Source organism: Maylandia zebra, linkage group LG23 (genome assembly GCF_041146795.1).
Source record: "Maylandia zebra isolate NMK-2024a linkage group LG23, Mzebra_GT3a, whole genome shotgun sequence".
NCBI lineage: Eukaryota > Metazoa > Chordata > Actinopteri > Cichliformes > Cichlidae > Maylandia > Maylandia zebra.
The window spans coordinates 34,598,678-34,618,493 of NC_135188.1; the positions used below are offsets into that span (position 1 = coordinate 34,598,678).

Here is a 19,816-nt window from a genome sequence, read left to right on the forward strand (position 1 = left end):
AATTTCAGCTCATTTTATTTGCATATGCAAAAGTATAGTGACAGCGTATAAATACATGTACATATATAACAAGGAGGCAGTAGACAATATTAGGAAGCAACAGTCCTGTGGCCTGTTTCGGTGTTTTAAGCTGCATAAGATGTAAAGCTCATAAAACATGATTAATTTCAATCAGTACAGGCTTATGTGAACAGCATTGTTGGCAACAAAAACAAAACAAGAAGCTCTAAATGTTGCTGCTGCAGTCGTCAGTATCACAGCAGGCTGATGTGAGTGTTAATGCCAAGAAGCATTACAAATGAACTGCTCAGCTGACTGTAATCAGAAACGTCTCCATGTTAATATTTATCCAAACACTACATCTGTTCACTAAAAAGCATTAACGCTGGAAAATAGTTAAGCTGCTAACAGTCGACATGATCCCGAGCAATGCTTGATTTCTGGGGAGCATTCTTCACATATACAGGATATACACGTACGGTTTGTTTAAATATACTGAATGATGTCATGCTTTTATACCTTTCCAACATGTCACAAACTAGTCTACCTACACATTTACGATACTTCTGAGTATTGTAAACAACTGAGCTGAAGCCAAACTACCGATCAACACACAGACTGAGCTGTAGTTCAGAACCAGACTATTAAAACGTAGAGGCAAAGTCACAGTGTGTACCCAGGCTGCATTTACACTATTTATAATATGACTATTAATTTCAATAAACATGATTGTACCACCTGCTTTCTGCAAAACTGTGGTTGAAGTAACATGTGATACCAAATACTGCATGTTGCCCATAATCTGTTTAGGCTGCTTGGGTGGGACTTGAACCAAAACAACACAGTTTTTCTGAGCTGCAGTTAACCAGAAGGCATTTCTCTGAGTGAGTCTTTGTTCATTATGAAGAAGGCAATGCCAGGTGTGTTTTAGATTGGCAGGTTTTAACTTTGGCCTGATGTACATTGGAAAAAATAAAAAAAAATCAAGACAAATTTTTCTGCTTTGATCAGAATGAATGTTATTTGAGCTTATTGGTTATACATTAGAACACTTTTTGCATGTGTAAACCCAGCCTTTAGGACATTTAAGCAAAGGGTTAGGGGGAGATTCACTTTACTTTATTGGCATTAAGCACTAAGCAAAAACTCAAACACACTTTTACTTTTTGCTCCATGTCCACCTTAGCCAACAGATTACATTTCATGTGGTGTTCCAGATAGCAAAATGCTCCCAGTGACACCAAAGCCTTAGTGTGTGATGACGGAGTTCATTTTAAGGTTATGATACGACCACTGTGCTGAAACTGAAATGCTCTGTTTGTTCCACTTGTTGGAGCGATGCTGTACTTCAGTTTGTTTTCACCAACTCATCAAACGTAGGATTCTTCAGCAAACAGGAGCTGGTCAAAGTCTGGCTCTGCTGTGGGATCGCTGCATCTCTTCACCCACTCCCTGCGGCTCTCCACCAGGGCAAGCGCCACCTGGTGGCTGCTCTGGGGATTGCTTTGGGGGTGAGAGGAGAAGTAGTCCCGCACTGCTTTGGTGGCACAGGGGGAGAGGCAGTAACGGGCCTCTGATGTGCCTCCTTGTGAATCCACCCCGGACACTTTCAACCCCGGGTCACTGGGCAACCTTGCCCGGGTGAAGGTGGCGGCTCGGTCCACAACTTGACGTCCCGGTTCGGAGCCGCGGCGCTGATATAGCCGGGCGTTGTGGTCCTGCTCTGTGGATTGAGACTTGGGTCGCTTGAATAGGGACAGTGATGGCCCCCCGTGCTTGTAAAACACAGACGGCAATGGCTGCTTCTGTTCAGTCACATCACTTTGCACAGCACACTTCTGGGCGCTGGTATCACTCCTGGGATTTTTCTGTCTTAAAGTTATTGGGGCCTCTGGGGAATGGAACCAGGCAGATTTAGGGAACTGGAGGTTTCCTGTAGAGTGATAGTGTGAAGGGGGACTGGAGGAGTCCTGCTTGAGGAGCCCTGCTTTTCCCTTCACATGGCTCCCTCCTGCTCCACCTGCATCTTTGGGAGGTCTACAGGATGTTCTGGGTTTGGTTTGGCTGCCTGAGATCAGGTTTGCAGCTCCTTTCTCACCTGCTTTTCCTTTTTCTGGTTTCCCAGGTGTGAGCGACTTATCAGAAGGCCCTCCCTGGGTGGAGACAAAGGTAGATCACATAAACAACTGTTGGAAGTTTTAGTTCTTGAGCTTTGAGAGCTAATGTAGTCCAGAGAATCTAACCTCTAAGGTTCATCTATTCATCATTCAGGCTCTTCTAACTCCATCTTACAGTCTTTATACAGTAAGGGGAGCTGGTTCAGGCAAGTTTCTGAGGGAATATTGCTTCCATCTGTTACTTGGTCAGCTTTAGGTCAAACAGTCCAAAAAAGTTTCTAATATTATCAATACTCGTAATAATGCAATACAACAGGGATATAAATAAAATTGAACTGAATTATGGCAAACCTTGACGTGGACAAAACTGTTGGTAACTTTCCATTATAGAAAGAAAAACCCACAACAGTCACTGCAATAACTTGAAAAGGACACAAGCAGTATCCATTCATCCAGAGTAATAATTCATATTGGTTTACTGAAAATTAACCGCTCCAGCGGTCTCAGGTTTGAAGGGTGCACGTTAAACTTTAGTCACAGGAACATCAAGCTGTGTGGAGTTTTATAGCCTTTAACCACAATTCAAAAGTGGTCCACACATCAGGGGTGTCAGTGGTGTTCGGATAAAGTTCAGCAGAGGATAAAGTCTAGGCTAGGTGAGGTGTTATCCAAATAAATGTTCCAGCTATCTGGCACCAGAAACACTAGTTTGTCTCATTCATGTCACCAGTGTAACACAGCACTTCATTTTTGTATTAAGCTGCCACCTGTCACACAAAACAGCTCCCCCAAAAAGGTTTTGGACAAAGTGAATGGTTGCCTGTAGGTCAGTGGTGTGAGACGTTTACATGGTGGGCCACATACAGCCCGCTTTGATCTTAAGTGGGCCGGACAACTGAAACGCTGCTTTCTGTCAGTGTAAAGAAGTCACATATTTAACTGTTTTTCTGCATCATAAAGAGAAAGCTGCTGTCAGAAAGGAAGACCTGTCAGCATAACTATTTGGACTTAAATTGTAAGAATTAAATGTGTAAAATTACAGAAAAGGTTCTCTTAGCTGATCGCCCAGACTGTCCAGTTTTTTTTGTCTTGTTATTTTTTTAACTGTAGTCATAAAAAACCCCCAGACGTTTCTATAGTAGAAGGTGAAAAACAGAAACTTTTCTGTCATTTAATTGTTTATTGCTTAATGACTTTGTGTAGTATGAATGTTCATAAATTATAAGTCCAAGATTTCTGCTTGTGCTTGCTTGTGATGTGCCATGGCTCTGTGCTACATGCAGACATTTCTGCATCTCTGCCATTCAAAGACACTTTGCATATAGTTTATTTTATATAACATTCAGTACAGAACTCTACATTTTCAAGAAAGCAATTTTGTATTCAGTGTTTTCATAAAAGCCTTATTTTTATGCATTTATTAGGGAGAACACACGTGAGGTTTAAGGCCTGGACAAGTTTAAACCTTTTGTCCTCCACAATGGAAAAGTGCCTAATTGTTTGACACTCCTACTGTAGGGTTGTCAGAACAAATAACTAAACTGCTAGTGCTAGTGCTGCTAATGGTAAGCATATACTTGGCTTTGGTTCTCTGGATCGAAACTTCAATTCCATTCAATTAAATTTTATTTATACAGCACCAAATCACAACAACAGTTGGTTCAAGGTGCTTTGTATTGTAAGGTAGACCCTATAATAATGCAACAGAGAAAACCCAACAATCATATGACCCCCTATGAGCAAGCACTTTGGCGACAGTGGGAAGGAAAAACTCCCTTTTAACAGGAAGAAATCTCCGGCAGAACCAGGCTCAGGGAAGGGCGGGGCCATCCGCTGTGACCGGTTGGGGTAAGAGAAGGAAAACAGGATAAAGACATGAAACTTGAAATGAGGATCCATTTTTTAAAGTGTTACCTTCCTTAATCACAACTTTTTACAGGCAAGCAGTCCACACAGCAGAACTAAAGTCAAAATACTTGCTATTGCCATGTTTCACAGCTCACTAACAGCATCTGGTTGATACTGCCCTCTGGTGGTGTGTTGTTGCAGTGCATTACACAATACCTTCTGGGGTAGCAGTTAAACAGTGGGCGTAGATGTTTTTAGATCTTTTTCCCTCAAGAAACATTCCTAATTAGAGGCCACATTTCAAATGAGAGAGCGAGATCTTAATGATTTGCCTGGATACATTTAAAGGTACAAAGTACAGCCGGAACTTCATTCACTACCTCTTTAACAAACTATGTTTAAAAAAAAAAACCCCCACTTATGTTAAACTATGTTTAATGTCCAGAAAGATTTTTAGGACATTAAATCACACGGGTTGATTCTTCACATTTTTTGATTGCATAAATTCATTTTGAAATTCTGGTAGGAAAGGAAGGGTGTGTGACTTGAACACAAAGGTTCCCTGGTCAACTACTGGAAGAGGATAAGGAACTGTAATCCACTGGAAGAGGTCAAATGTCACTGACCAAAAGCAATTCAAAACAAAGGCATATGATTGAACACAACATTTAAATGGGACTGCATTTAAATGTTTTGTTTTGAATATGATATGGGATGAAAATGTGGATTTGAATGATTTTACACCCAAACTGCGGTTTTACATAAAAACATCACATACCACTGCTTCACTTACTGCAGTCTTGTCCTCTTCTTGCTTCTCCAAGTTGTTTTGTTGGGTGAGTGAAAGTCTCCGGTCTTTCTTCAGCCATGAATTTGGGTGGAGACCCCTACAGCCCATTAATGTCCCCCAGCTGACGGGTTCTTTGGGTGGGGAATTTTTGGGGCAAATCTCCTGCTCTGCATGTTCAGTGGAGGCCAGTACAGAGCTGATGGTGAGGGGTGTAGAAGGGACAGAGGTGGAAAGAGATCCAGAGGAGGAGTTGGATGGCAGATACGTCTTTTTTGGGTAAAGGCCCCTTCTGGTTGCCCAGGTCTGGTCACCACTTAGGGAGTCTAGAGAATCAGGGGAGGAGCGGGTTGGTGCAGGGGAGGTGGGGGTGGATGAGAGGCTGGAGGAGCTGGCTTCCAACCCAGACTCACCTCCATACCTCCTATTTTGAACTCTGGAGTACATTCTGGTGACTGTGTGGTTGCTAGGCTCCTTGGAAAGCTCTTCCTCACCGTCTTCATCCTCACCAGTGACACCATCTGTGCTGGCTGATGCGCATGGCCGAAACTTGGCCACATATGCTATAGCTGGTTCTGAACGCCGCCGCTGCATGTTCCGACCCTCTAGGGACAGCGACTCCAGGGTGGAAGAGGTGTCCACAGTTGCTGCATCCTGCCTGGGGCTGGAGAGGTCTAGTTCCTGTCTTCTGTGTCTTCCCAGTGGATTGAGACCTGGTTCTGGTGCAGTATCCTGGTCGTAATCACTGAATGTGAGGATGGAGTCCAAGCTGCCTTGTAGGGGTTTAGGCTGGAGGCACCTTCTGTTGCAAAGGCCTGGTGAGCCACCACTGCTGTTGTCTAACTCATTCTCGAGACTGTCATAGGATGAATCGGTCAGAGGGTAAATCCATGATTCTGATAATCCCCAGGAAAATTATGGATAATTGGATAAGAAGAAGAAAAGAGAAGGAGGACACACTATAAGAGATGTATGTAGGTGGGTGGAAAACAAGAAGCATAAACAATATTGTTAAATACTCTATGCAGTGATGTTTTTGTTTTCTGAGACCTTTATAGAAACCACAAAGTCCTTTGTTCTTGACTGTCTGTGAAGACATTTGTTCACCTTTATCTTAATTCACCTTAATTTACCAAATCTGTACTTGCACTCCTCAGTGAAACTGGAATATACTTCTCGAAACAGAACAAAAGTTCGTGAGAGCTACAGAGGGAGGAGAGTAATATTTGCTGAATATAAGACACAAAGATACAACGTTACTAGCCTAACTTAAAACCTTTGTGAGCCTCTCACAAAAGCATCTTCATGTTGTTATTCAACACTGTGCACACAACGGTTAGCAACATCACAAAGCACTTCCATGTACTTTGTACAAAAATCTTTAGTATTTGATCATAAAATAAATAACATTACACACCGAAACAGCTTTTAAAATACAGCTGTTAATGGAATTCGGATTAAAAGTGCTAGATAATGCTACAATACATTGTTTAGGGTTTTAGGGTCTGTTTCTTTTCTTTGACTTTAATAAATACCTGTAGACTCACATGGCATGCAGTAAAACCAACACAAGAGCACTGTGTGCTGACAGGTATGCTCTTAAACACAGATTTCAGGTTTATATTAGCAGACTCATTTGTAATGAAGTAACTCTTCTTTGAATAAATATATTGGTCTACCTGATCAAGTAGCATTTATTTTGGGCAAGCAAGGCAATTAGTGCTTGTCCAGTGAAATCTAAAGATAGACCTCAATTAAAAAGTACTAAGTGAAAGCAGTTTATCTCCTTTCTTCTCAAACAGAACTCTGCTCGGTTCTCAGGATGTTTGCATCTATCCTTTGAAATACTGTCATCTTGTGGCCACAATTGGTTATAATCTTTTGAACATAGCACATCCCTCTTAGCAGTAACTTGATGATTGTCTGTAGCTGATTCATTTAGTGGACATCTGTAAATTGTAGCTACATCAAAATAACCTGGTTTACACTCCCTCAAATGGGCTCGGCACTCCTTCTTTAAATATTTATACCATGTCTATGTCATGAGGAACTTGTATGAGTATACAATGCATAAATGTATCAATTCAAATGCCATTAGACACACTTTATCCGTCAAATAATAGCACTCTTACCAATTAAGACTGTAGACATTTTAAACAAGCATTCAAGCATTCAGTGGCAACACAATTATTCAGGGTGATGAATTAGACATAAAGATAACAGAAAGTTCATTAAAGGCTCTCCAACTTGTGAGAGTTTAGCCTTGAGCAAACATTTGTCTCATTTGTTTGGGTACCTGTTCCCATCTCCTCACTGTTGAGTCTCTGTGGAGGCCCTCCGAACAGGGAGGAGGGATCCTCTCTGAGAATCTCCTGACAGTGTTCAATCATGAACTTCACCAACTCACAAACCTACAGGCAGAGAAAAGTGGATACTAAGCCAGTGTAGTAACATAGGTCGGAATGCCAGTCTTCAAGGCTGCGTGAAAGCACTTTAAGCATTTACAGTAAGCCAATTATCTGAGCAGCTAGTTGATGTTACAAAACTTCATACTATGTGGAACATTTCTCAGACTTTGCTCCGTTCCCGTCCCAAAAACAAGAAGTCAAACTGGTTGGAAATGAGAGCTTTCAGCCTCTATGAAGCAGACATTCCAGTAAGAAAACCTTGAAGGTGTTTAGTGTTATGCTGCTCTGACTAACACAAAAACAACTTTCAGTTGACTGTTTAATCAACTTAATACGTTCTGTAACTAACATAGTAAAGACTTGAACGTGGGTTCATTTATCCTAGTCTCCATTAGGAAGATATTTTCCCCCAGACCAGCAGATCTGAAGTGGCAACTTCTCTGCTCTTTGTCACTGTTTTTGTTGTCTGCAGGTAAAAATAATGTTTTCCTTGTGAGTGAACTGTGAAGCTGCCCAGACTGATGTATTTAATTATGTTGCACTGATCCTACGAGTCAAAGTCATCATAGGAGTGACAAACTCTGTCTGAGGTTTGGGTCAATTTGCAAAGATGTTAAATTGATATTTCACCTTAGAGAAATTTTTTTGAACAGGGCCTTGAGGAGAGACTCAGTATGGCACAATTGCATTCATTTAGCAAAACTTTGCTAACAAAAATTCTGATGTGATGCTGTTGATCTTCCACACTCACCTTCTTGGTTCCTTCTCCCTCCACCTCAGGGCTACACGGCACTCCAGGTGGCCAGAGCATGCTGGGAGCAATGCACACTGACAGATTAAAAGTAGTCATTTGGTTCTCCTGGGCATTGCCTTGGATACCGTGAAGAACAGCCAGCAGGTAGCGTAGCAGGAGTGCGTTCTCTTTGGGCAGCCGGCAAATCATCCTTCAGGGAGACAAAACAGTGATTGTGTAAAATGTGTTTTAGCTCCTGTGATTAATGTTCAAGCAGTACAGAGCGTGTTGTATGTTACCTCTGTACATCTTGCACCTGCTCCTCCTCCTCCTCCTCTTCTTCCAGCACCTCCATCCAGTCTTCATGGAGCTCACAGCTCAACAAGCTGCCCGGGATGCTGCGCAGGAAATCCTAAAGACAAGCATGCACCAACAGTAAAAGAAGAAAGAACATATCAATCGTGAAAGGAACAATTTTTTGTTCCACATAAGAAACCCTTTTGCTCCTCCCTGAGCCTGGTTGTGCCGGAGTTTCTTCCTGTTAAGATGGAGATCTTCCTTCCCACTGTCGCCAAGTGCTTGCTCATATGGGTCCTGTGATTGTTGGGGTTTTCTCTTTATTATTGTGGGGTCTTTATAACATAAAGCCTCTTAAGTTGACTGTTGTTATTTGGCACTAACGAGCTCAAGCCTTTATAACATTACATAATCACACATTCTGATTACAGTTCTGAAGAGTTCATACAGATCATACATCCAATCCACGACAACCTGTTTCTCAACCGAATAATTGGGTCATTTTAGATCAAAAAGAGGAGTGATCTGAAGTGTCAAACTTGGATCTCCAAGGGCCAAAACCATGCACTCTGAATATACTTAGAAGGAGCTTACCACACAACAAACTCACAGCAAACAGTTTCAAAACCCTTAAAAAAAAAAAAAAAAATCAATAAAAAAAGGGCAATTTAAGAAAATTGCAATACACCCTGATGCAAAAAAACATAATGACATTTTATTCTGATCTTGTGGATACATATCTACCTGTATCACCCTAAACCCTCGAGGGTTGGTGTCCTGCAACTTTTCCATGGCTGTATCCCAATTCAGGGTCTGCAGCCTTAAAGGCCTCATTTTAAGGCCGATTACGTCACAGTGGCGCACCGAAGGCTGTCCCAGTTCAAAGGCTGCTCGAAATGCGGCCCTCAAATGCGTCCTTCATTTCCCTGAATTTTAAGGCTGTGGCAGTGTAGACTTCGTGGCCCAACATATTCCACAATTCATAGCGCGGCAGTCGGTGTGGATAATTTTGTGGAGCGGCCGAAGAGTAAACTGTGAAAAGTAAGTACTAATAATAATAATGGATTGGATTTATATAGCGCTTTTCAAGGCACCCAAAGCGCTTTACAATGCCACTATTCATTCACTCTCACATTCATACACTGGTGGAGGCAGCTACAGTTGTAGCCACAGCTGCCCTGGGGCAGACTGACAGAAGCGAGGCTGCCATATCGCGCCATCGGCCCCTCTGGCCAACACCAGTAGGCAAGTAGGGTAAAGTGTCTTGCCCAGGGACACAACGACCTGGACAGAGAGCCCAGGGATCGAACCGACGACCTTCCGGTTACAGATGCGATTCCCAACCCCCTGAGCCACGGTCGCCCCAAGTACTGAATATTATGTCACTTATTTATGTGCAAATGTTTAATAATGAAGAACATTAAAACATTACTGTTGGCCACATGTCGGCAAACTTATTTGCCATTAGCGATGTTTGTACGTTCAGCTTTTACTTGCTTTTAAAGCCTTTAAAATATAATAATACAATAGCTGACCTTAATCTTACAGAGAATGTGATGATTTTGTGATATATCCACAAACACAACAAGCTGAAAGTCAGTGATGCTGCTCGGTTTGCAGTCCTGAATATCACGGCACAAGTACGATTCACTGCACTGTTAATGTTAGCTATGTTATATTGCTGCCTCTGTTCGGTGGTGTCGAGCCAAACGGACTTAAATGTGTGTTTGAACGAGCTGACGGTTCATTCGTCAAGCTGAAAGAAAGATGCTTTAATCAGAGGAGTCACACATGTGTCCACTGTACCATCTGGGAACTCTTCTTGTTTAGCACTCGTAATAACACAAACACTAAATCCTCCTGTTTGTAGCAGTGTATACACCTGAGACTGTCACCTGTCTGTCTGTCCTGCACTCTCTCTCTTTTTCTTTCTCTCTGATTGTGGAATAAAAGTATGAACATGTATTTATAAGTCACACTTGTGTTTGAATCCTGCAGCTTATCACACATTTGATTTCCATGTGTGACAACTGCAAGTGTCCAGAGTGAGGACAGACTGAGGGACCCACTGCTGCACATCATCTGTGAGGCTTTGCACCCCTGATACATACTGAAGGAACAACATTTGTCTCTTATGTATAATACATCTATATATACACTGTCAAAGATACTTGAGTGTCTTTGAGTGAAGATTTAAGGTGTTAGGACTTATGAATAGCTGCAACTTGAATCTTTACTGAAGCTCAGTATTTGACACAGAGTTCACTCACATGAATTTCACTCACATGTGCTGTACCAGTGTACCTCCACATGTGATGTGACAATAGAAGTGATTTGATTTGAGAGTTCAAACTCACTGCTGCAATAACTAATAATGATTAATATAATAACTATAATATTGGCCATATCATATTTACACTGACTTTAGTCTCATGAACAACATTAACTATTTGTTATTTACTAGCTAATCTTATATGATTGTTCAGTACAGATATGAAGCCCAACAATCATGTTTTACAGTCCTGTGGTCTCAGCCTCAGATACTTATTAAATCACACAAAGCTCTTGTAGAAACAAACAAACAAATGAACAAAATATGTTCTCCTTCATTTCTGTCAACCACACGTTTCCAGCTATCATGGTTGCTAGGCAACCTGGGCAGCGCGACGGAGGCTAGACCGTCCCATTTCACAAGCCTCACACTTCCGTCTTTGAGTACGCGGCCCTTGAGGACCGTTGAGGCTGCGTACTTTAAGGCTGCAGACCCTGAATATACAGCCCATGTGTCCCTGTTGATGAATCTAACTGCACATTCAAATTAAACTTGTCTCTATCAGTTGAGATGTGAAGATGTGATGGGGTAATAGAAACGTAGCTGTAGTTGAGAGTTTTTCTTTTGTGCTAAATGTACTTGAATTGAAATCACTATCGACTGCTTTGTTGTCAAGCCGTGTAAGCTAGCCTGTTAGCTTGTAGGTGCTGTGGAGATGACGCAGGCTACAGGAGCACCGATTGTATAGATGTAGATAAGAACCTATAGGTGGTTTAGGGCATTCTGCAAATTAATCATCCTTTAGTGAGTTGAGCGCCTTAGGAAACAAATCCACATTGTAATCTTGAGTGTGCCCGTTGGCTCATGTGACAATGTATTCAGTCCTGTGCTATGTTGTTGTTGCAACAGATACATATTCCCAAGTCTGAAATTGTGCAACAGCACAACAGTGAAAAAGACATTCAGATTAATTGATGGGAGTGCATGTATGAAGAACTTTTGTTCCTGAATCCAGTAGGTTCTGGTTGGTCTGTTTAAGTCGGAGTAAAAAAGTCCTCTTATATAAAGTAGAGAAATTATTACAAGAAATTATTCAGTGTTAATTGGAAGTAACAATTAACACTGAATAACACAGAATTATTTCGAATTAACACTGAATGTGCTGTGTGAAGACGTTGTCGAGTTTAAGCACTCATGCACAGAGGCTCTGTTATCCCTCCAGATTAAACAAGATTATAGTCTAGATTATATTAACAAGCGTACTATGCTCCTCTGCTATGAACAGGCTGTCCTGCAGCTGCGTACACTACAAAGATGCAGAAGAAGCTGATTAATGCCGTCTTAACAGATGTGGGTCAGTAAGCGTCAGAGATTCACGTACACAAAGAGCACACCATGGTGCTGTAAACCAATCTCCCACCTTAAAGACTCCAGCTATGATGAAGATGTGGTCTCGCGTCAGAGGAAGCTGAGATTCTCCAGCATCCAGAGCATCCCGCAGCTCCCTGACAGCTCGGGCGCCTGCCGGCCGACGGAAAATCCCACGTGTCCACGAACCCTCGTGGTACAGAAACGTCAACATGTCCTGTGAGAGAGAAGAGATAAAAATTAGAGAGGGCATCCTTGTTTATTTTTTTAAAGGTACAGTGTGTAAAATCTCACCACTAGATGTCAGTAAATTGCAGATTGCTGTCAGCTGTTATTTCTCCCTTCCGAATTCAAGTGCATAATCCAGCCAGCCTGGTTGTTGTGGGACAAACAAGTCAGGCCATGGTTCTGTACTGAGTGTAGGGTATAAGTCCATTGTTTGCCCCAGCTAGCAATATGCTGGTGTTCATTTCTATTCACTCTGAAGGAACGTGCAGAATTTCATAAAAGGAGTTCAATACGAGTTGATGAGCTAGTGAAGCTCATTTCTTTGACACAAAGCAAATAAACTCACAGGATGTGAGAATCAAACTGTTTATCTGAGCAAAACCATAATTTTTTAGGACACTTTTTAAAAAAGTTTTTAAATTTGAGGTTATTGAGTTATTGAGCTGTATACCTACTTTGCCAAGATGAGGAAAAAGGCCCAAACTCAAAGCCAGTGAAAATATGCAGCCAATGCTTAAAAATAAGCTCTTTTATTGCACAAACCAAGTCCAAAGAATTGTCTTTAGACCTCCGAGATCTGGGGAAGTTCCCAATAAGCACAGAGGCCTCCATGATCCATAAATGGAAGAAGTTTGGAACCAGGAAGACTCTTCTTAAATCTGGCCACTCTGAGAGATAAGGGTAGAAAAGCCTTAGTCAGACAGGTGACCAAGAACTCGATGGTAACTATGACAAAGCTCCAGCTCTGTGGAGAGAGGAGACCCATCCAGGAGAACAACCACCTTTGCATCCATCAGTGTAGATTAGCGAGATGGAAGCACGTGATAGCTGGCCTGGAGTTTGCCAAAAGGCACCTGAGAGACACTCAAACTATGAGAAACAAAGTTTTCTGGTCTGATGAACTCTTTAACCTGAATGCCAAGTGTCATGTCTGGAAGAAACCAGGCACTGCCCATCACCAGGTCAATACCATCCCTAAAGTGAAGCACGGTGGTTTCAGTAACATGCTGTGGGAATATGTTTATAGCAGCAGGGTCGAGGGAAAGATGAATGCAGCAATGCACAGAGACATTCTTGATGATAACCTGCTTCAGAAAACCAGAGCACTCTGGACCTTAGACTGGGGAAAAGCTTCATCTTGCAACAGGACAACAACCTAAGCACACAGCCATAACAAAGGAGTGGCTTTGGCACCACTCTGTGAATGTCCTTGAGCGCCCAGAGCTCAGACTTGAATCCAACTGAACAACTCTGGAGAGCTCTGAAAATAGCTGTGTACTGACACTACCCATCCAACCTGATGGAGCTTGAGAGGTTCTGCAAAGAAAAATGGGAAAACTGCCCAAAAATAAGTGTCAAAGATTGTATCAACAGGTTAAAATTTCAGGTTAATATTTACATTCATGCTGATCTGTAAGATGTCAATAAAAACGTCCATGAACCAAATGAAATGTGTGCTTTCTGTCACTCAGTGCACACGCTCACCATGACTGGCTTTGGCAGAGTGTCCCCTGCACAAACGGAGCTGAGTGGCTGGCCGAACAAACAGCCTCGTGCAGTGCTGAGGGACAGCTCATTCAGGTTCGAGGAAGAGCCTCGCCAGAAGGCCCAGGCGATGAGCGAGCGCCTCCTTTTGAATGGCTTCCCAGAGAAATCTGAAGAGATGACAGCAGCCCAGAAAGCATGAAATTGTAATGCTCTAATTTTTATTTTGAATTTCTTTGACACAGAATGGATGATTTTACCTGTGTGCTGTTGTGGCGGCTCAACAGGTCGAGGCTTGAGGATGAACTGAAACTGCTTGTACACCTGCAGCTGCTCTGCCTTCAGTCTGTCTGCAGGTGGAGCAGCAGCATCCCTGCCTCCTCCCTGAGAGTATCTCACATGACTCATGTGGATGCTGAAGGGAAACTCATGACCTAAGAGAGAGAGAAGAAGAGACAATAGTGCTCCCTGAAGGCTCAGTGTTGTTGCTATAAAACAAGATCACATTATGAGTGAGCACACACTCTCTCTGGAGCTACATCACACTCGTCTCCAGGGATGAAAGGTACTAGTGTGCCTAAAAAAACCCATCTCACCCCTGTGTCATGCACATGAAGATCAAAAGGAAGAGAATCACACAGCTGGTTCAGGAAACAAACTAAATACAGAAAAACAACTGACAGTCTGTTCAACTAGTGTGCCCCAAGCTCACCTACCAATTAGAGGATAAGGGGTGTTGTCCCTTTTGGAGAGGACCCACAGCTGGAAGTCTTTGATATTTCCCTAAAAATAGAAAAGAAAAAGAAAGATGAAGAGTCAAGGAGTCAGGAAAACAAAATACACAAAGGAGTCCTGAGAGAAAACCACAGCAGGCAGAGCAGAGATGCGTATTCTTTTTGACTTTTCACATGCTGTTTGTGTTCACACAACCGTGGGGTAAGTAAGAAAACACAGTACTGAGCTTCACTGGCTTTTTGCAAGGTCGGGCACTGTTTCTTTCATCAGATGGCCAAAGTGAGTATTATAAAATAGGTAAAGAGCCAAACACTGGACATTTGAATTGAAACATGACAACTTAATAATAATCAGAGGTGCGGTGCTGTGTATTAAGGTAAAAGAACATCGCTCATACTCAACTACAAACAAGCACATGGCTAAACGTTGGATTGACTTTATGAATAAAATGTTTTTGGATTATTACTTACGATGATGCCAAACTGCTGCAGGGCCAGGCGGATCACCTCATTGGTTGAATCTGAGTTGCTGACTGGGATCGTTTTGGCCTAATTACAGGAAAAGCAGCACAGAAACACAGGAGATACTGATGAGGAGGATGAACAGAGCATCGCACTGCACTGCGAGTTGTAACAACACCCTACAGTTGTACTAGTATACACAAATAAATCAGCTGTAGGCCCTACAGTTTAAAACTTACAAGAGCAAATGTATTGATTCCTTTCCCGTACACCCTCACAGGTATGGTTTTCGGTTCTTCTATCTCTTTTTCTTCTTTTATACGACTGGAAAGGAAATAGTGCCTGTAAGAATAACTCTTTCTCTAACACACACAGTAAATACGATACTTTGTTGACACATGAAGGAAGTGTACCTCTTAAGGAGGGCGAGCCATTTCTCCTTCTGTTCTGCTGAGCTGAAGGGAAGCACAAACATCAAAAGAGCATCATGTATCACTGCAGACTGTGTGTGTGCGTTCATGTGCGTCAGTGAGTGGGTCATAATACTAACTGTTTTGCTTTTTTTAAGTACAGCAACTTGCAGCATTCTGCAGAATTTCAGGTTGCAGGTCACAAAGTCAAGCTTAGCTAGAATCTCAGCCTACCAGATCAGCTGATCTCAGTCCCAGCCCTTTCGCACATCCACTTCACGCAGGTAGGGTGTGATATTTAGTTGCTTTGGTCTGCACACAGTTGCCGCAGATCTGCAAACCACTTTGCAACCCACTGATCTATGTGTCTGTTCTGTGGGTCTTGCTGGTGCTCATGCCACACGCAAAATATGCAAACTACTGCAGACGGTGTTACTGCTTAATCCATGACTATAAAACTTTTACAGCCACAGTACACCCGCTGCTTCACAGTCTGTTGCTAACGTTCTCAGCAACCACTTCTAAGCCTGCTGTTAAGGCTCAGGTAGCTGCTGCAGTATTCACCTGAACAATAGGTGTCACCACACAGACAATACCAACACATAACCACCGATATAGGAAAAGAGGAAATCCAAACTGAAAGCCAAGACATTGCAGAGTGCAGAAATAAGACCTAAACTGCGGCATGTCCCAGCAGTTGTGACGTCAAATTTGTCGCACAGCTCCAGGTGACAAGGGGTCAGCGGTGAGCATAAAAAACAGCCTTAGTCTTCCTTCAGAGTAGGATTCCTGCAATGACTTCAGGCAATGTGGTGTTACTTCTCTTGACAACATCAAGTTGATGTCTCCCAATTTTCTTTTTCTTTAGTGAAGATTTGATGCAAAACATAAAGGCGTTACCCTTTTTCTCTTTGCTAATGGGTTCTTCCAAGATTTCCTGGAGCAAAGCAACACTCCAAAACATACTCATTTAAACCCCACACCCCAAATTCTACAGATTCAAATAAGTCCAAGACATTTTGACTAACCCTGCTAACAAACAGAAGAACAAAGAAAAAGTGTCACATATCTAACAGAAAATTTACTTGCCCTTTGTTTCTGTCCTAACCAAGCTGACATGATTCAGGGTGCATCAAATCCTGCTTTGTAGCTCAATCAGCGCCTCTTGGCCTATATTCTTACTCTGCTGCTCAAACTTCATCAGCTCCCTGGACATATAGATAACATCACCTGGCAACTGTGGCAAAGATCAGCATGTCTCTCTCTTCCAAGACACGTGGAAGCTCGAAACAAACAGAATGCTAAAGGCAAAAAAGTCTCTTCTTCCACTATTCAAATGTTTAAATTGACACATATATATATATATATATATATATATATATATATATATATATATATATATATATATATATATATATATATATATCGTGAACCTCAGTTCACGATGAAATACTTTTACTCCTCATCATAAAAGCAGGAATCAGAACTTCCTTTTGAAAATAATGGATAAGAACAAGGCCTGATGTGTTAATGGTTGCACGGTAGGATGTCACTGAGCTCTTTTGCCTCATCCTGTCTGTTTTCTGTTCCTTTGGCATTTAAGGTCAAGTTTACAGCATCAGCAGCATATTTTCTGTGGAAACATAAACACCTTCACAGCTGTTGACGTGAGGCAGCGTCAGCGTGAACAAAGTTTGTACAAATGTCGTTTCTGGGTCAACCACATCACAATGAGCCCATGTTAAGGACTTCTAAACACCTTGGTATAAAAGAAAATGTGTTAAAATAAGTACAATTCACCACCGTGTATGTGTGTGTGTGAATATTTGTGTCCGTATGAGTGCAGCATGTGTGTAGTACTGCTGTGCATCTTTGTGTGTGATACCTAAAGGTAGCGACACAGTTGCAGGTGGGCCACCCCATTACAAAGCTCCTCTCTGGGTTTGTGCTACCCTCACACACCTCGTCCATGCAGCCTGCCGTCCACATCTCACACACACGCACCTGGGCTTTCTGCTTGAAGTGGTTGGCTGACCTAGGAACACACACACACACACACACCTTACACTTAAACCTTACACCCAGGCATTAACCTAATTACCGTGTGAAGGACAGGAAGAACAGCCAAAATGTTCCTAATCTGCTTCACAGAAAGAAAAGAATACACACACACACACACGTCGGGTATTCATATCTTGTGGGACATCTAATTAACATAATGCTTTCCCTAGCCCCTTAGCCTAAGCCTAACACTTTGAGTCTCAAAAATGCCTTCAAACTTGTGGGGACCAGGATTTTGGGCTGTTGATCCACAAGTATAGTGAACTTCTAATTTCTGGTCCCCACAAAGATATGAATACATGCTCACACACAAACACGCACGCAAGCACACACACTTGTGCTTACTTAGCTTTGGCAACCACCAGAATGTCAGTAAAGAGGAAGAGGTGTCTGTCCTGAGTCTGCATCCCCGTCTTTAACTGAGCATGTCCTTGGAGAAGAAACGACCTATCAGAACTAGTCAGGAAGGACTGGATCAGCGGACACGTCTCTGGACACATGGGAACCAGGAAGCTTTCTCTGGAACATGAATAAATGGAACAGATTAACCTCAATACACTGCGACAACTTATGATACATCTCTTTCACTTAATCAGTGGGGTTCTCTATGAGTTTGGTGGTTTTTCCAGCAGCCCTTCACATTAAAAGCTTTGGCTCTGTTTAAACTAGAAGAACAGCAGCTTCTTCCTGCTCTGCTGCTATTCCAGCCAATAATATCAAATATTATGTGTTAATTGTCTGCTGTGGTTCAAAAGCGTGCAGTTTGGGTAATTGCACCAAGGTCGAAGACCATCAGCAGTACATCAAAGATGACAAGCAAGTGATGTCCTTCAAGGAGAAGCTGCTCAGTTACATGGCAGGCCCTCCCCAAATCACTTTACTCTGAAAGTTTTACTTGGGGAAGACACTAAACCTCAAGCTGCCTTGAATGCATCACAGTGTGAGGGTGCGTGAAGGTTCTATAGGCAAAACAGAAGTGCTTAGCTGAAGTAGAAAAGCATTGTATAAGTATCAATCCATTTATCAAGGGTGGAATTTCAAAGAAAAGTAAAGAACACCAGTTACAACAGTGAAATTCTCTCCACTCATTTCTTCTCACATTTAGTAATTTAATATGACTAAAGATCTTTACAAACAGAGCATATTTAAGCACTTTCACAAAATGCTAACAAACTTATGTAGCACTGTACTGTAATACTTTTAAACGATAACATTCAGAGTTCATATGTTGGTTTATAACATTTTTGAAAGTTGAAATGATCTCAGCATATCAGTGAGTTATACTATCAGATGAAAAACACAGCATTAATTTACATGATGATCTAAGTCACCTGTTAATCTTTCGAGGCACTCTCACAATAGTGTCACACTGTAGGACGCTACATCCTTCTTTTATATACAGTCTATCACTGCGACCCCATACAGAATCCAAAAGTAATTAATGTTTGCTTTTTTTCCCTTTTGAAATTAAATGTTAATTTTTAAGATAAACTGTATGTCATCTGATGGGAAAGGGGAGTAGGAACCATGAATTGTACTTGTTATTAACCTCTGGCTCTCTTCCACAGCGGTTCTCTTATCCTGTCCTCATTATCTCACCCCAACCGGTTGCAGCAGATGGCCGCACCTCCCTGAGCCTGGCTCTGCTGGAGGTTTCTTCCTGTTAAAAAGGAGTTTTTCCTTCCCACTGTTGCTGGAGTCGCTAGAGGAGGTCATATGACTGTTGGGTTTGGCCTTGAGGCGACTGCTGTTGTAATTTGGCGCTGTATAAATAAAATTGAATTGAATATAAATATTGTACCTGAGACAAAAGAGCAAACAGCCTTCACCTGAATGCTTCATGCCTCAGGAATGTTCTACTACAATAATTACTTTGATATGACCTGTGCTACCACTTCTTATTTAATAGAGTAACTTGTTTTTGAAGCAGCGTGACTCACTTATAATGCTAAGCAGCAGCTAACTCATTGGTCGAAACTTTTCTGTCTTGTAAGAAGACATTAGTTTATCTCAAAGCATCTTTGGACGTCCCTGTAGGTAATAAAAAAGAGTCAGCCTCTGCCTCTTAGGCCGAGAGGTTAGTGTCTCTGTTATTAGATTATTCACTTCAGATCTCTGGCTCTTTCTGGCATCCTTAATCACCCAACACAAGATAGCCTGCAAGTACATCAAAGCACTCTCCCTTATGTAAAGTTCACGGGAGTCACTGGTGAGTAGGGTGCGAGTGAAGTACTCTGGAAGCCAGAGAAGAACTTTTAAAAGTTTTATTGATGAAATTTTTGTTTTTCCCTCACTGGTCTAGCCCTTTTTCTTCTGCTATTTTTACAATATAAATTCCAATTCGTATTAACTACTAATTAATTCTCAGGCATCTCACTTATAATGTTAATTGTTTCACATTTTATATGAAGCATTACTCAGTTAATATTAACTAAAAAAAGAAATAGGATGGAGACAAAAGTACGTAGGTAATATAAGTTAGGAACATGAACCCTAATTAGTGAAAATGGGATTCCTGTTAACAACCACACTTGTAACGCACTTGAAAAGTATTTAATATTCCTAAAATGTATTTGAGTAAAAACAGAATTACATGATGAGACAAG

At 41.8% G+C, this 19,816-nt stretch overlaps 1 protein-coding gene across 4 annotated transcripts in view; it reads right to left on the bottom strand.

The window, feature by feature from the left end:
- Window positions 1-8: 8 nt before the first annotated feature.
- Window positions 9-19,816, bottom strand: part of LOC101476536 (rho GTPase-activating protein 20) — a 32,075-nt gene continuing 12,267 nt past the window's right edge. The window contains exons 3-16 of one of the 4 annotated variants that reach the window (XM_004552547.5): window positions 17,556-17,729; window positions 17,035-17,184; window positions 15,153-15,194; window positions 14,979-15,063; window positions 14,749-14,826; window positions 14,260-14,326; window positions 13,804-13,977; window positions 13,544-13,713; window positions 11,883-12,047; window positions 8,193-8,305; window positions 7,912-8,104; window positions 7,049-7,163; window positions 4,759-5,648; window positions 9-2,153 (exon numbers count right to left, since the gene is read on the bottom strand). In XM_004552547.5, coding sequence (XP_004552604.2) covers window positions 1,371-2,153; window positions 4,759-5,648; window positions 7,049-7,163; window positions 7,912-8,104; window positions 8,193-8,305; window positions 11,883-12,047; window positions 13,544-13,713; window positions 13,804-13,977; window positions 14,260-14,326; window positions 14,749-14,826; window positions 14,979-15,063; window positions 15,153-15,194; window positions 17,035-17,184; window positions 17,556-17,729 — 3,199 coding nt within the window. In that variant the 3' untranslated portion in view covers window positions 9-1,370. Of the gene's footprint in view, window positions 2,154-4,743; window positions 5,649-7,048; window positions 7,164-7,911; window positions 8,105-8,192; window positions 8,306-11,882; window positions 12,048-13,543; window positions 13,714-13,803; window positions 13,978-14,259; window positions 14,327-14,748; window positions 14,827-14,978; window positions 15,064-15,152; window positions 15,195-17,034; window positions 17,185-17,555; window positions 17,730-19,816 lie in introns of all 4 variants that reach the window. The other 3 variants (XM_012919480.5, XM_012919481.5, XM_012919482.5) reach the window with 3 other exon arrangements.